Source organism: Halichoerus grypus, chromosome 5 (genome assembly GCF_964656455.1).
Source record: "Halichoerus grypus chromosome 5, mHalGry1.hap1.1, whole genome shotgun sequence".
NCBI lineage: Eukaryota > Metazoa > Chordata > Mammalia > Carnivora > Phocidae > Halichoerus > Halichoerus grypus.
This window is the reverse complement of record NC_135716.1, coordinates 78,187,137-78,200,240: the sequence shown is the minus strand read 5'-3', so window position 1 is coordinate 78,200,240 and position 13,104 is coordinate 78,187,137. Positions and strand designations below refer to the sequence as shown.

Genomic DNA, 13,104 nt, shown 5'->3' with positions numbered 1-13,104 from the left:
TGTATACAAACACAAGAAATAGAATTTAACAAAATATTCAGAATTTGGGGCACCTGGGTGGCTCAGTTGGTTAAGCATCTGCCTTCAGCTCAGGTCATGATCCCAGGGACCTGGGATCGGGCCCTGTGTCGGGCTCCCTGCTCAGTGGAGAGTCTGCTTCTCCCTTTCTCTCTCCCTCTGCCTCTCCCCCTCCTTGTGCCCTCGCGCTCTTGCTCTCTCTCAAATAAATAAATAAAATCCTTAAAAAAGACCAAATATTCAGAATTAATTTTGTTTGCTTTGTCTAATTTCCTATTCCTCTTGCTCTCGGGGAGCTGCTTTTAAATAAATAAAAGTCATAACCGTCTAATCTTTAGATAAATTAACACAGAATATGTTTATTAATTGCTCTGATAATTTGAAAGCTAATACAATAAATTCTATAGATCAGTTATAGACATTGACTAAGAAGTTTGCCCAATTGAATTGCAGAAATAAAAATTATTTTGGACCAAAAAAATACTTGCATGCTTTGTATTTGTATAAAATCAGAGTTATGAAGGTTATATGGTTGTATTTTATTGATGTAGAAACATAAACTGATACCATAAACATTACAGGTCATATGGTCTTTTAAATGCCAGAAATAGAAAAGAATTACATACAATGGGAGGGAGAGAGATGTCTTATTCCATATAAAAATGATGGCTCTGAGTTATACCATGTTCAATTATTTTCATAACATCTGTTTTCCAACAATATTATGTATATTAAAACATTTCATTAGCACATATATGTATGTATATATGTAAATATATGCAGTATTTTATAGTTAAATTATGCATTGTTATATATACTTGTATATATCATATATAACTATTTTCTATTCAACAGAAATGTGTAAAAATGACAGTAACATTATTTTTGTATTAGTGAAAGGAAATTTATTCTTGGACTGTTTTGATGTTTGCACTATTGTGTAGAATAATGAGAGATGACCAAAAGTTATTTGGAATGATCCAGTAATGCTAATGGTTCTTCATAGACTCTCTTTTTTTAAATTTCTTTCTTTCTTTTTTTTTTTTAAGATGGTAGTTTTTTTTCTTTTTTTAAGGATTTTATTTATTTATTTGACAGAGAGAGACACAGCGAGAGAGGGAACACAAGCAGGAGGAGTGGGAGAGGGAGAAGCAAGCTTCCCGCTGAGCGGGGAGCCTGATGTGGGACTCGATCCCAGGACCCTGGGATCATGACCTGAGCTGAAGGCAGACGCTTAACGACTGAGCCACCCAGGCGCCCCTATTTATTTCTTTTTAGAGAGAGATTGAGAGCAAGCGAGAGCATGTGCGCAAGTTGGGGGAGGGATAGAGTGAGGGAATCTTCAAGCAGACTCCCTGCTGAATGTGTAGCCAGATGCGGGGCTCAGTCTCACAACCCATGAGATCATGACCTGTGCCGAAACTGAGAGTCAGTCACTTAACCAAGTCGGTCATTTAACTGAGACTGAGCCAACCAGACACCCCCAAAGCCTCTCATTTCTTAGATATTCCCAACCAACTGCCAATTTCATTGCTTTAAATGCCATTTATATACCAATAACTATGAATTTATGGAGAGCTCTCTCCTCCATTTATGGCCTTTTAAATGCCTCCAGATGGATGTCTAATAGGCGTCTCAAACTTATGTCCTCCCACTCTCCAAATGCCCACCTCAGCTAATGGCCATTCTAACTTTGGCATTCTAGTTGCTTACTTCCACGAACTTGGTATCATCCTGAATTCTCTTTCTCCCATACCCTCATCTGATGAGCAAAATATACCCCACACTGTTATTACAACTCTCGTCACCCTCGAGTCTCACCTGTGTTAATCTCATCAGTTTTTGCCCATTTTCCTGACTTACCACCTTGTCTCCTATTAGCTCTCAACTTGAGTCAGAGTAAAATCCAAAGCTTTCATGACAACTCCAGGGCACTGTAAGATCTCCTGCACACTTTGCTCAGCTATCCAACTGTCTACTCTAGTGTCCTGCCACCTGCCGCTAACTCCCTCCAATGCTATGATGATGTTTTAGAACTTGTTTCTGTCCTCCCCAAATATCTAAAATAGTGTACTGTTTTACTTTATGCCTCTTCTCAAATGTCACGTCCTTAAAGAGCCCTTTTCTTATCGTTTTATATAAATGGCAATTGCCCCCTGTGGTAACACTGCCATATGCTTTTTTTTGTTGTTATGTTAATCACCATACATTACATCATTAGTTTTTGATGTAGTGTTCCATCATTCATTGTTTGCATATAACACCCAGTGCTCCATGCAGTACGTACCCTCTTTAATACCCAACACCAGGCTAATCCATCCCCCACCCCCCTCCCCTCTAGAACCCTCAGTTTGTTTCTCAGAGTCCATAGTCTCTCATGGTTTGTCTCCCTCACCGATTTCCCCCCTTCATTTCTCCCTTCTTACTCTTTTTTTTTTTTTTTAACATATAATGTATTATTTGTTTCAGAGGTACAGGTCTGTGATTCAACAGTCTTGCACAATTCACAGTGCTCACCATAGCACATACCCTCCCCAATGTCTATCACCCAGCCACCCCATCCCTCCCACCCCCCACCACTCCAGCAACCCTCAGTTTATTTCCTGAGAATAAGAATTCCTCATATCAGTGAGATCATATGATACATGTCTTTCTTTGATTGACTTATTTCGATCGGCATAATACCCTCCAGTTCCATCCACGTCATTGCAAATGGCAAGATTTCATTCTTTTTAATGGCTGCATAATATTCCATTGTATATATATATATATATATATATATATATATATATATATATATACTACTTCTTCTTTATCCATTCATCTGTCAATGGACATCTTGGCTCTTTCCAAAATTTGGCTATTGTGGACATTGCTGCTATAAACATCAGGGTGCACGTACCCTTTCAGATCCATACATTTGTATCTTTGGGGCAAATACCCAGTAGTGCAATTGCTGGATCATATGGTAGCTCTATTTTCAACTTTTTGAGGAACCTCCATACTGTTTTCCAGAGTGGCTGCACCAGCTTGCATTCCCACCAACAGTGTAGGAGGGTTCCCCTTTCTCTGCATCCCCGCCAACATCTGTCATTTCCTGACTTGTTAATTTTAGCCATTCTGACTGGTGTGAGGTAGCATCTCATTGAGGTTTTGATTTGGATTTCCCTGATACCAAGTGATGTTGAACATTTTTTCATGTGTCTGTTGGCCATTTGGATGTCTTCTTTGGAAAAATGTCTGTTCGTGTCTTCTGCCCATTTCTTGATTGGATCACTTGTTCTTTGGGTGTTGAGTTTGATGAGTTCTTTATAGATTTTGGATACTAGCCCTTTATCTGATATGTCATTTGCAAATATCTTCTCCCATTCTGTCAGTTGTCTTTTGGTTTTGTTGACTGTTTCTTTTGCTGTGCAAAAGCTTCTTATCTTGATGAAGTCCCAATAGTTCCTTTTTGCCCTTGCTTCCCTTGCCTTTGGTGATGTTTCTAGGAAGAAGTTGCTGCGGCTGAGGTCGAAGAGGTTGCTGCCTTTCTTCTCCTTTAGGATTTTGATGGACTCCTGTCTCACATTTAGGTCTTTCAACCATTTGGAGTCTATTTTTGTGTGTGGTGTAAGGAAATGGTCCAGTTTCATTCTTCTGCATGTTGCTGTCCAATTTTCCCAACACTTTTAATGGGCTTTATCAGCATCTGACATGTGGTTAAGCATCTTTTTGTTTGCTGGTGATTTGTTTCATCCCCAAAAACAAATCTCCATGAGGCAGTGATGTCATCTGTTTTGCTCAGAGATAGGTCTCCACACCAGAACAGTGCCTGGCACATAACACGCATGTAATACTTTTTTGATTGAATGTCAGCTGAATATCTATGGGCATTGGTGTAGGCCAAGGGTAAAATATGTTCTGAGACAGCAGTGGGTAGATGAACTCTTCTCAAAATGTTGAAAGTAATTTGTGTTGTTTAAAAGAAATAACAATAGAATTTTAAGAAAAGACAGCATCTAATGATACTGAATGCAAATAGCACTCTGTTTTATCTTGAGCTGCTCTTATAAGACAACTCAGAAGCCAGGAGTAAGATTATACTATCTATCCTCGTGAGTATTAATTGAGCAGTTTGGCCTCGAAACTTCCCTTTCATCTGACAAAATGTGCAGGTTTAATTGAACACATTTTATGAGAGGTTTGCTAGCCAGATAGCACTTCCCACAATGATCTGCACTTTTTACATGCCCCCAGACACAGCACTAATACAGTATACAAGGGCATATAAACAGAAATGTAATTTTAGGAGACACAAGTAGTTCCCTTTATACCTCATGTTGGTTAGATCCATATGAGTCCATTCTGGCTATTTGATGGCTTTTACTACTTGTGCGATTAGAAAAAGTTGGAGAGGTTGCAGTGCAGAGACACTATGATAATTAAATCCTAAAACATAGCACCTATGAGGAAAGGTAAAAAAAATCTGCATCATTTGGTTTTATAAAGGGAAAGCTGAGAGGTGACTTGATAATTGTCCTTAAGGATATAAAAGGTTACTTTTTTTTTTTAAGATTTTATTTATTTATTTGAGAGAGAGACACAGTGAGAGGAGGAACACAAGCAGGGAGAGTGGGAGAGGAAGAAGCAGGCTTCCTGCTGGGCAGGGAGCCCAATATGGGACTGGATCCCAGGACCGTGGGAGCATGACCTGAGCGGAAGGCAGATGCTTAAGGACTGAGCCACCCAGGCGCCCCTAAAAGGTTACTTTTTAAAAAGTGGTGACCAGGGCGCCTGGGTGGCTCAGTCGTTAAGCGTCTGCCTTCGGCTCAGGTCATGATCCCAGGGTCCTGGGATCGAGCCCCACATCGGGCTCTCTGCTCAGCAGGAAGCCTGCTTCTCCCTCTCCCACTCCCCCTGCTTGTGTTCCTTCTCGCTGTCTCTCTCTCTGTCAAATAAATAAATAAAATATTAAAAAAATAAAAAATAAAAAATAAAATAAAATAAAAAGTGGTGACCACCTGTTTTTAATCACATCTGAAGAATGATTAAGAAAAAACTATTATAAACTGTAGTGTGAGGGATTCCGTTTTTAAAAAAGGAATACCAGAAGATGAAAAGAGGATCTTTACATACCAAGTATTAAAGGGTAAGAATTAAGATTTCATTCTTTAAATTTATTTAAAGGTGGGATTGTTTGGATTATTAGTTGAAGGCAGGACCAAAACACCAGCCACAATTCCTACTGTTTATGACCCTAGGGTATCCACATTTATAGTAACAAGTTATACATTCCCACTCTCCCCAACCCCCCTGAAAGCTTTTTCTACAGAAAACCATATACTCTTCTAATGGAAGCATGGATTTCTAAGCACAGATCTGAGGATCTTTTTAGTATGATGTAATTATCCTCAGAAGCAGAATATTAGAATTGAAATCTGGAAGATGAATCTTATAAACTATTAATTAAAATCATTAATTTCAGTAAGTAATCTTGAAAGACATCCCTTTTAATAATATAAAAAATTAACTGCATTGTTTTCTGTGTCTATTGCTTGTTTCTAGTAATTTTAATTTATGGTAGTAAAGTTTCTACTTATTTCAATAACAGTGTCTTTGGGAAAATGCTGATATCAATCAAAATAATAATGAAAAATGATTCAAGTATATTAAATAAGAAATCAAGAATGCAAATCAAACACAAGGATTAAAAGTTTCCTTTGATAATTATATGCCCTTCCTGTGCCATCCACTTTGTAAAAACATTATCTTATAAAAAAGCATTTTCCCTTTGAAAGTGCACAGCATTTTCCCACATGGGCTAGTTGTCTTTCCTAAAACTCTTTTTTTTCTTCAAATAGGGCTTTGCTTCCCTAAATTTCCTATAGCAAGCCAAATCCAACACATATTAAGCCAAAAGAGGAGATTAAACCCTGCAGTGTGGATAGATTTAAACAGGAGGATCCTTATAAATGCTGTAAACTGAAGGGCATGTTTGAAACACAAGAAGTTGCTAGGGTCAATGTATTCCTGCCTAAAAGAACCAGAGGAACAGTTAATGTATTTGCATCTGAGTCATGTAAATTCCAGTGCCAAGAGGGATGCTTGTCCTTTTAGACTACTTGTCTGCTAGGTTCATGATGGTCTGGGTTAATGTGTCCCACGCCTATTTTATTTAAGCTACTTTCCCCATCTACATATATTTCTGAACCTAAGAATTCTAATGGATAATGGGATGTCTATAAAAAGATTTTATAATACATGTAATCTTTTTCAAATGGAAAATATTATTAACAGGAACAATACATGAATATCTATAGGGATCAAGATTAATTAACATTTAGGAAGCTATTTTAAACTGGGTCAGAATTCACACACCTGTATGGGCACATACATATACAGCACACACAAATATCTAGAGAATGGCAAAAGAGTCAAGTTTGCCCATAAAATAGATAATTCTGGTAAACATGTTTCCCTTTCAGTGTGAATACTGGTAGTTAATTTTGTTAGAAAATGAAGCCTTCCTGACTGTCCTTATGTATCCTACCTTCTGTAGCAACATTACACTGTATTACAGAGAAAGGGGTGTGTGTGTGTGTGTGTGTGTGTGTGTGTGTGCACGCCCGCTAGAATGTACATAGGATTTGGAGTCTGATCTATTCCAGATTTTTAGTAATAGTCAATATTAGTGATGGCTAATATTGTGATTATTAGTGATATTATGTAATATTGGTGATATTATGGAGCACTACTATGTGCCTATTACTTTCCTAAATGATATACTCATATCAACTCATTTAATCTTGAGAAAGGTACTATCATTCCCTTTTTAAAAATGCCTGAACTGATTCTAAGGGATGTGAAAAGAAGTGGTAAAATTGACATTCAAATTTAAGCTGAATGGCTTCCAAACTGATGGAATCTTAATCCCTAGGGCCAAACAGGTTAAAAATGGGGGGGGGGGGAAGTGACCACTATGTCCAAGACCTAGTTCCCTCATCAAGGAAATAAAGATGATAGCCTATTTTGATGGATTATTATACAGATTAATTTAGAGATTATATTTGAAGAATATGCTTTGTGTTTTTTTCTGAAATTTGTTATTATGTCCATTTATATCAGGGATTCCAAGTGCCTAAGAAGAACAAGGAGATTTAAAGTTTTATTCCTTTTCCCAGATAAGAATACTAAAATCCAAAAAAAGGAATTAATTTACTATATAGAGTGCTCCGTTGGTTTGATTTTATTTTTTATCACCTAACATCTAAAATAGTATTATAATGTCATTAAAAGTATTGTTTTTTGTACAGGACTTGATGTAGATTTAATAAGTCTCTTTAGAGATTCACTCATTCTTGAAAGTCTAATTCAAAATTAATTGGTAAAATTTAATTTTGATGGTATGTTTTTTCCTCTCATTTTTAGTTATTAAAGTAGTTGCAAAAAATAGAAATTATCATTTGTAGCTGAAGAAGGCTTGCTGGGCCTTCTCTTCTTGTTTTATTAAAAATATATTTTTGTTTGTTTTATTTTTTCAGTTTTGTTTGTTTTAAATAATCATGCCTAATGATTGAATGATTTCCTCATTCACTATATCCAAGTAAAAGGAGTGGTAGCAAACATAAGTCAAAAACATATTAGTTAAGTCATGTTGTTTATAGAGTAGCTTATATTTAATATAATAATGCAAAAATATATATCCTTCATCTGTCTATTCTTTTTTTCATTTGCATTTTCAAATCCACAAGTGTCATTAACCTGAAGAAAAATATATCTATTATTAGAACAATGATAAGTGTAATTGGAAAAGTGTGAAACAAGTGACTTGCCATATTAGAGAATATTGGATGAAACAATTGTAGTGTCAAAGAGAGAAGAAACCATATAGATATATGTGGAAGCTTTGCCATAGGGATAACTTGTTGATTTTTAGCAGCTTTTTCCGCCTTTAATCTTACATGTTTTAAGCACAGTAGAAAATTTATGGCTGGCTATGTCTACCATCTCAATAATGATTCTAAACACATAGTTTGTTTGTTTTTTTCTTTTTTTAGTAAAAAAAAAAACACTTTGGTTATACTATGGACCTCTGAATACCTTGGAAAAGCATATATATTAATAACAAACATAATTGTAGTATGTTGTTTCTATGTAATATTGCTTTGTGAATCTGAGACAAATCCTAAGGTGGACAGCATTTGGCTATTAGTCTGCAGAAAGTGTCCAGAAGACTTGAAATAAATCTAAAAAACTAGAAGATACTTCTGAAGGAGAAGTCGAAAATGAGATCAATGCACAAAAATAGTGCTCAAGATGTGTGTAGCTGTTATTTTCTTACCATTAATTAAGTGATACTTTCCAATGAGCAGAGTTGTTCCAGAGGCTACTGTTTCTACTGGGGCTAAACTCACACTCTTGACTAAAGATAAAGTGTATAGAGAGCAAGTTAAAGAAGTAGAGATTAAGACATGACATACATATTTATTTTACTGAATATCAACATTAATAATAGAAATTTCTAATATTAATAAAGAACTACTGTATGTCAGAAACTGTGCTAAAATTTATATGCATTATCTTAGCACATCCTCATAAATGAAAGAGTTGAGATTTGAATCCAGACAGCATCTGAGGCTACAGCCTGTGTTCTTATCACTATAGCAGATGCACTCCAGTAGACAGCATGAGGGAAAGGCAGAGGAGTATGTATATTCTGGATGATTACTTGTAAAGCAGCTCTTTCAAATACTTGGGCTATAATCGCTCTTCACTAAAATTCTAAAAATGGATTCCAACATGTTACTTTTTCCATCTTCCGCCTTGCTTGCTCTTCCTTCTGTAAAGTGGTGTATTCTGCCTCTTTCTTGCCTCAAACCCTCCAGGGGGTTATCATGGCACAGGCAGTCATAATGCATTTCTTAGCAGGAACACCTGAGCCCATTCAGGCTTGTAGCCGATTGCTCTTGCATGAGTCTCTAAGTCCTCGATGATAAGACAGTCTCTTCCTAGAACAAAACTTTCTCCTTTCCACTTTCAAGAATGATTTATTGCTCCTCACTCTGTTTCCTTAGCACTTTAGCTGTATAGGACTGTCATGATGCTTTTTATTATTTTTACATACTTGTCTCCCTCTGGAAACCATGAGGCCTAAGTGCCTGGATGCCCATAGCAGTTGTGGCTTGAGTCAGTGTATGAGGAGTGTCCTATAAATAGCAATAACCAATAACCACATGTGTTCATAGATGTCCAACTTATATTTGCAGAGTTGAATTGAGAATTCTATCTTTGAGAGTTTCAGTGCTTAGGTAATGTAATTGAAGAGGCTAGTTCAAGTTTTAAAAGAGTAAAGGAGTTAAGCTGCCAAGAAGACAGAGGATCTTAAATGAAGATGATTTTAAGATTTAATGGCAACATGCAACGTATGAGAAGGAAAAAATATCAACAGCTTTCTGGCTGTTAATGACATTGATTATTTTGTTTCAATTTTATATTACAAGGAAAGTTAAGGCCCATTGAATAAACCATAAAACTAGAGGGGTTTCCAGAAATTCTGTAGTGTTTAGTTACAATTTTTGTACCAATGTTATCAATTCAGATAACTAATAGAGAAGTTGAAATATTTACAACATAAATAGAGGATTTGCTATTTTTTTTAATATAGTGGCTTGTCATTACACTTATGTTAAAGTCCAAAATTCATGACCTGTCCAGTGACCCATCTCCTTTCCCAGTGTTGGCTCTCAACCTCTCTCTCTTCTGTTCTCTGGATTTCTGGAATATACCTCATGCTTTTGCTTCAGGCCTCTGCCAATACCAGCCTCTCTGTCTGCAAAAGTTTTCTTCCTGTCCATTCTACCTTCAATCTTCCACTCATCTTTCAGCCACTGTTTGAAATTTACATCCTAGGAGACATTTCCCTAACTCACCAATACAATTTGATGTAAACTGCATTCTCACTCTCTATAATGGCACTTATACTGATCTGTCCATATTTACTTGTGTACTAATTTATTTAATATCTGTCTTTGCCACTCCTCTAAACGTTATAAGCTCTAAATGACTAAAAAGTACTTTATAATTGCTTACTATTGGACTATATTTTTGAAGACAATATGTTTTCATTTTTCCCTCAAGATAGTATAGGAAAATCATAAATACAAAGAGAACCGAGCTTCCTTTAAGGTTCTGAGTATCCCCTGGCAGCAGTTATCAAAGCTAAATTCTACAACCAGAAGAACTATTGCCATGCATTCACTCTCCTTTGGTATTTTAAGCATCCAAATACCAAAAAAAGAAAGAGAATTGGATTTGTTAATAAAATAGTTATTATTTTGAAAATGCTCGCCAAAGTAGAGAATTCCTTCTAACATTTTAGGTGTTTAATGATGATACTTTATGTAACTCTATATAAGAAATAGTGAAAGACACCAATTACTATCCTTTGACCATATTCAGTACAATCCACATGTAATTCAAAGACAATATCTGACATTTTGCCTCGGATTACCCTATTTTGACAATTCTTAGCTGCATTTTCTTTTAACATCTCTGAAATTGAAACACACATAGATGTGTGAACACATTTGAAAACTTCTAGTAACACCAAGAAATGGCCATGTGAAAGTTTTTTTGACTCAATAAAATACAGTCACATAAGTAAGGTAAATATGCATCTTTTAAAAGCAATAAATGTTTTTTAGATAACCTAGACTCATTTTTTCATTTCTCATGTAAATGAATATTGTCATGATGTTTTTTAGGGGTTAAAGAAATCAACTCAATAGAAAATATCATGCTTATTAATCTTTTCAAAATTTGCAAACATATTAATAAATATTATTTAACTTGATCATCTTGACAGCTCTGTAAAGGAAAAGGGAGATTGTGTGTGCTATCCCTTCATACAGTAAAAACTGGATCTCATGTGTTAAATGCTTTGGTAGCTACATTATTATTAAGCGTAGAAGCCAAAATCCTCACTTCTGTTTCATGAGCATGCTTCAGTGTTGATACAGAAAAAAAAAAACTGCATTAGTTACGGACTTGGAGATGTGGAATTTAGGCTGTTATGACCATTTATAACGAAGACTTAGTGATATCATAAAGTATAATCTTTATGACTGTGGCATCTCCACCATGAATTTAGTCAACATTGATTCAAGGTATGGTCATGTTAGCAATCTGGATTGATGTATGCCAGCCTGTGTAACTCCAGGTTTTCATCAGGACAGTGACCTGCTGGACCGGCGGAAACACTGCTTCACGGTGCAGTCTGAGTCTGGGGAGGATCTCTACTTCTCCGTGGAGTTAGAGTCTGACCTCGCCCAGTGGGAAAGAGCCTTCCAAACAGCAACCTTTCTGGAGGTGGAACGGATACAGGTGAGAGTCTGTGAAATTTTAGGATCTGTGACTCCTAAAAATGCATGACTGTTCCCTAGAATTTAAATCTCAAATAGAAAATGCTGTGATTTTAACTAATTTACAAAGCCATTTCCTGTTCTCCAATCATGATTGCCTAACTTTTAGCATGAATGGCTTCGTTTTCTCACAGTGCTCTTTCTTTCTAGAAATAATTCCCTTCAACTCTACCCTTCAAAACCATAAAACCGTAATTTGAGACTTTTTTCAGAGGTCATATCGTCACCAAGATTTTCCTGATTTCCTGTCTGTCCTACCCATTGTTACCACTATTGCCACAACTATCCTGTTCAAACTCATCCCACTTGTGAGCACCAATATCACTTTTTTGTCTGTTTTCTTAGGTCTATTAACACTGTCTTGTATTGGAGTGATATGTGCTTGTTATTCCCCACACTAAATTATAGGCTGCTTGGGATTGTTTTATTCATTTACCAGCTGAAGTACAGTGCATTTTGTACTGCATATTTACTAAGTTTTATTTCTTAAGTGTGAAGTTATATGTAAGTCAAACTTCATAGAACCTTCAGTCTCTTCATGGGACCATGGAATAGATGAGGCTCCCAAACGTTGGTTCTGTGGCTGACGTCTGACAGAGACTGATGGCAAAATTGAACAGTTGTGATGCACTTGTCACATGTAAATGGATTTGTAGAGCCAGGACCTAAATAGACACATGAACACTTAATTTCAAAAAACAAACATATGATGATGATAATATAGCAGTGACTCTCCTGGAATGCTTGGCTATAATAGGAGACTTGGATGTATATTTTTTCAATCTGTTGAACTGATGTGTAACATATATTTATTTCCTTTATTTCTGACTATAACCTTCTATATTGAACATATCAGTTTGCACCAGTATGACATTTAAATCAGGGGAAAAAGACAGGGCAAAGACTCAAATTTCACTTGTTTCATTGCTCAGTTGACACTTCGTAATAGTTCTGCTGATCTTCATATATCTTAAAATGTTAATGTAACTGAGGAATATTGTTTCAATAACTTAGCTGTATAGAATCCCAATTCAATAAATAGTTTAATATCTAAAATGGAAAGATGAATAACATCTTCAATATATTTTTTTTCCAAATATCAACATCCAAAACCAATTTAAGCACTAAAATATGTTAGTTGAATAAGAGTTGACATTTTTGTTATTTATATTGCTATCTTTAAATTTTCCCAATTATAATTTCCTTAGAATATCACACTTCACTTGTAACCAACTACATGGAGATATCTATCTGTTGTTCTCAATTTAAGATTTCCTTTTAAGTCTCCTGATGTTTAGAAATGAGATAATATTATGTTGTTCTGATGTAATTTAAAACCTTTTTTTTTTGGTTTGTTTTGTTTTTTGAGTCTGGGCTTCATATTCTCTAAGCTGATGTTCAATGCATTTCTTTGGACTATCTCATAATACTTAATACTTATTTAAGATGCGTATAGCAAGTGAAAAGTAAAATATTTAATGTTTTGTTAGCTTTTGGTTGTTTTATACATCTTATAGTTTCCCTTTGCTTACTGCATCAGAAATAATAATCAATGACTGAACACCTTGGTGGTGTTATTTTCAAAATTCAAGGATGTGAATATATTTACATCCTTCTGTTTTTCTTTTTTCTTCTGTGTTCTCAATATTTCCACTAGCATTAAAGTTGATAAAGAAATACAATG

General features: G+C 35.6%; 1 protein-coding gene across 4 annotated transcripts in view; it reads left to right on the top strand.

Annotated features, from left to right (window-relative positions):
• SNTG1 (syntrophin gamma 1) overlaps nucleotides 1–13,104 on the top strand; it is a 922,421-nt gene that overhangs the window by 846,317 nt on the left and 63,000 nt on the right. For all 4 annotated transcript variants that reach the window (XM_078072397.1, XM_078072398.1, XM_078072399.1 and 1 more), the window contains one exon: nucleotides 11,230–11,382. In XM_078072397.1, the coding sequence (XP_077928523.1) occupies nucleotides 11,230–11,382 (153 nt within the window). The remainder of the gene's footprint in view (nucleotides 1–11,229; nucleotides 11,383–13,104) is intronic.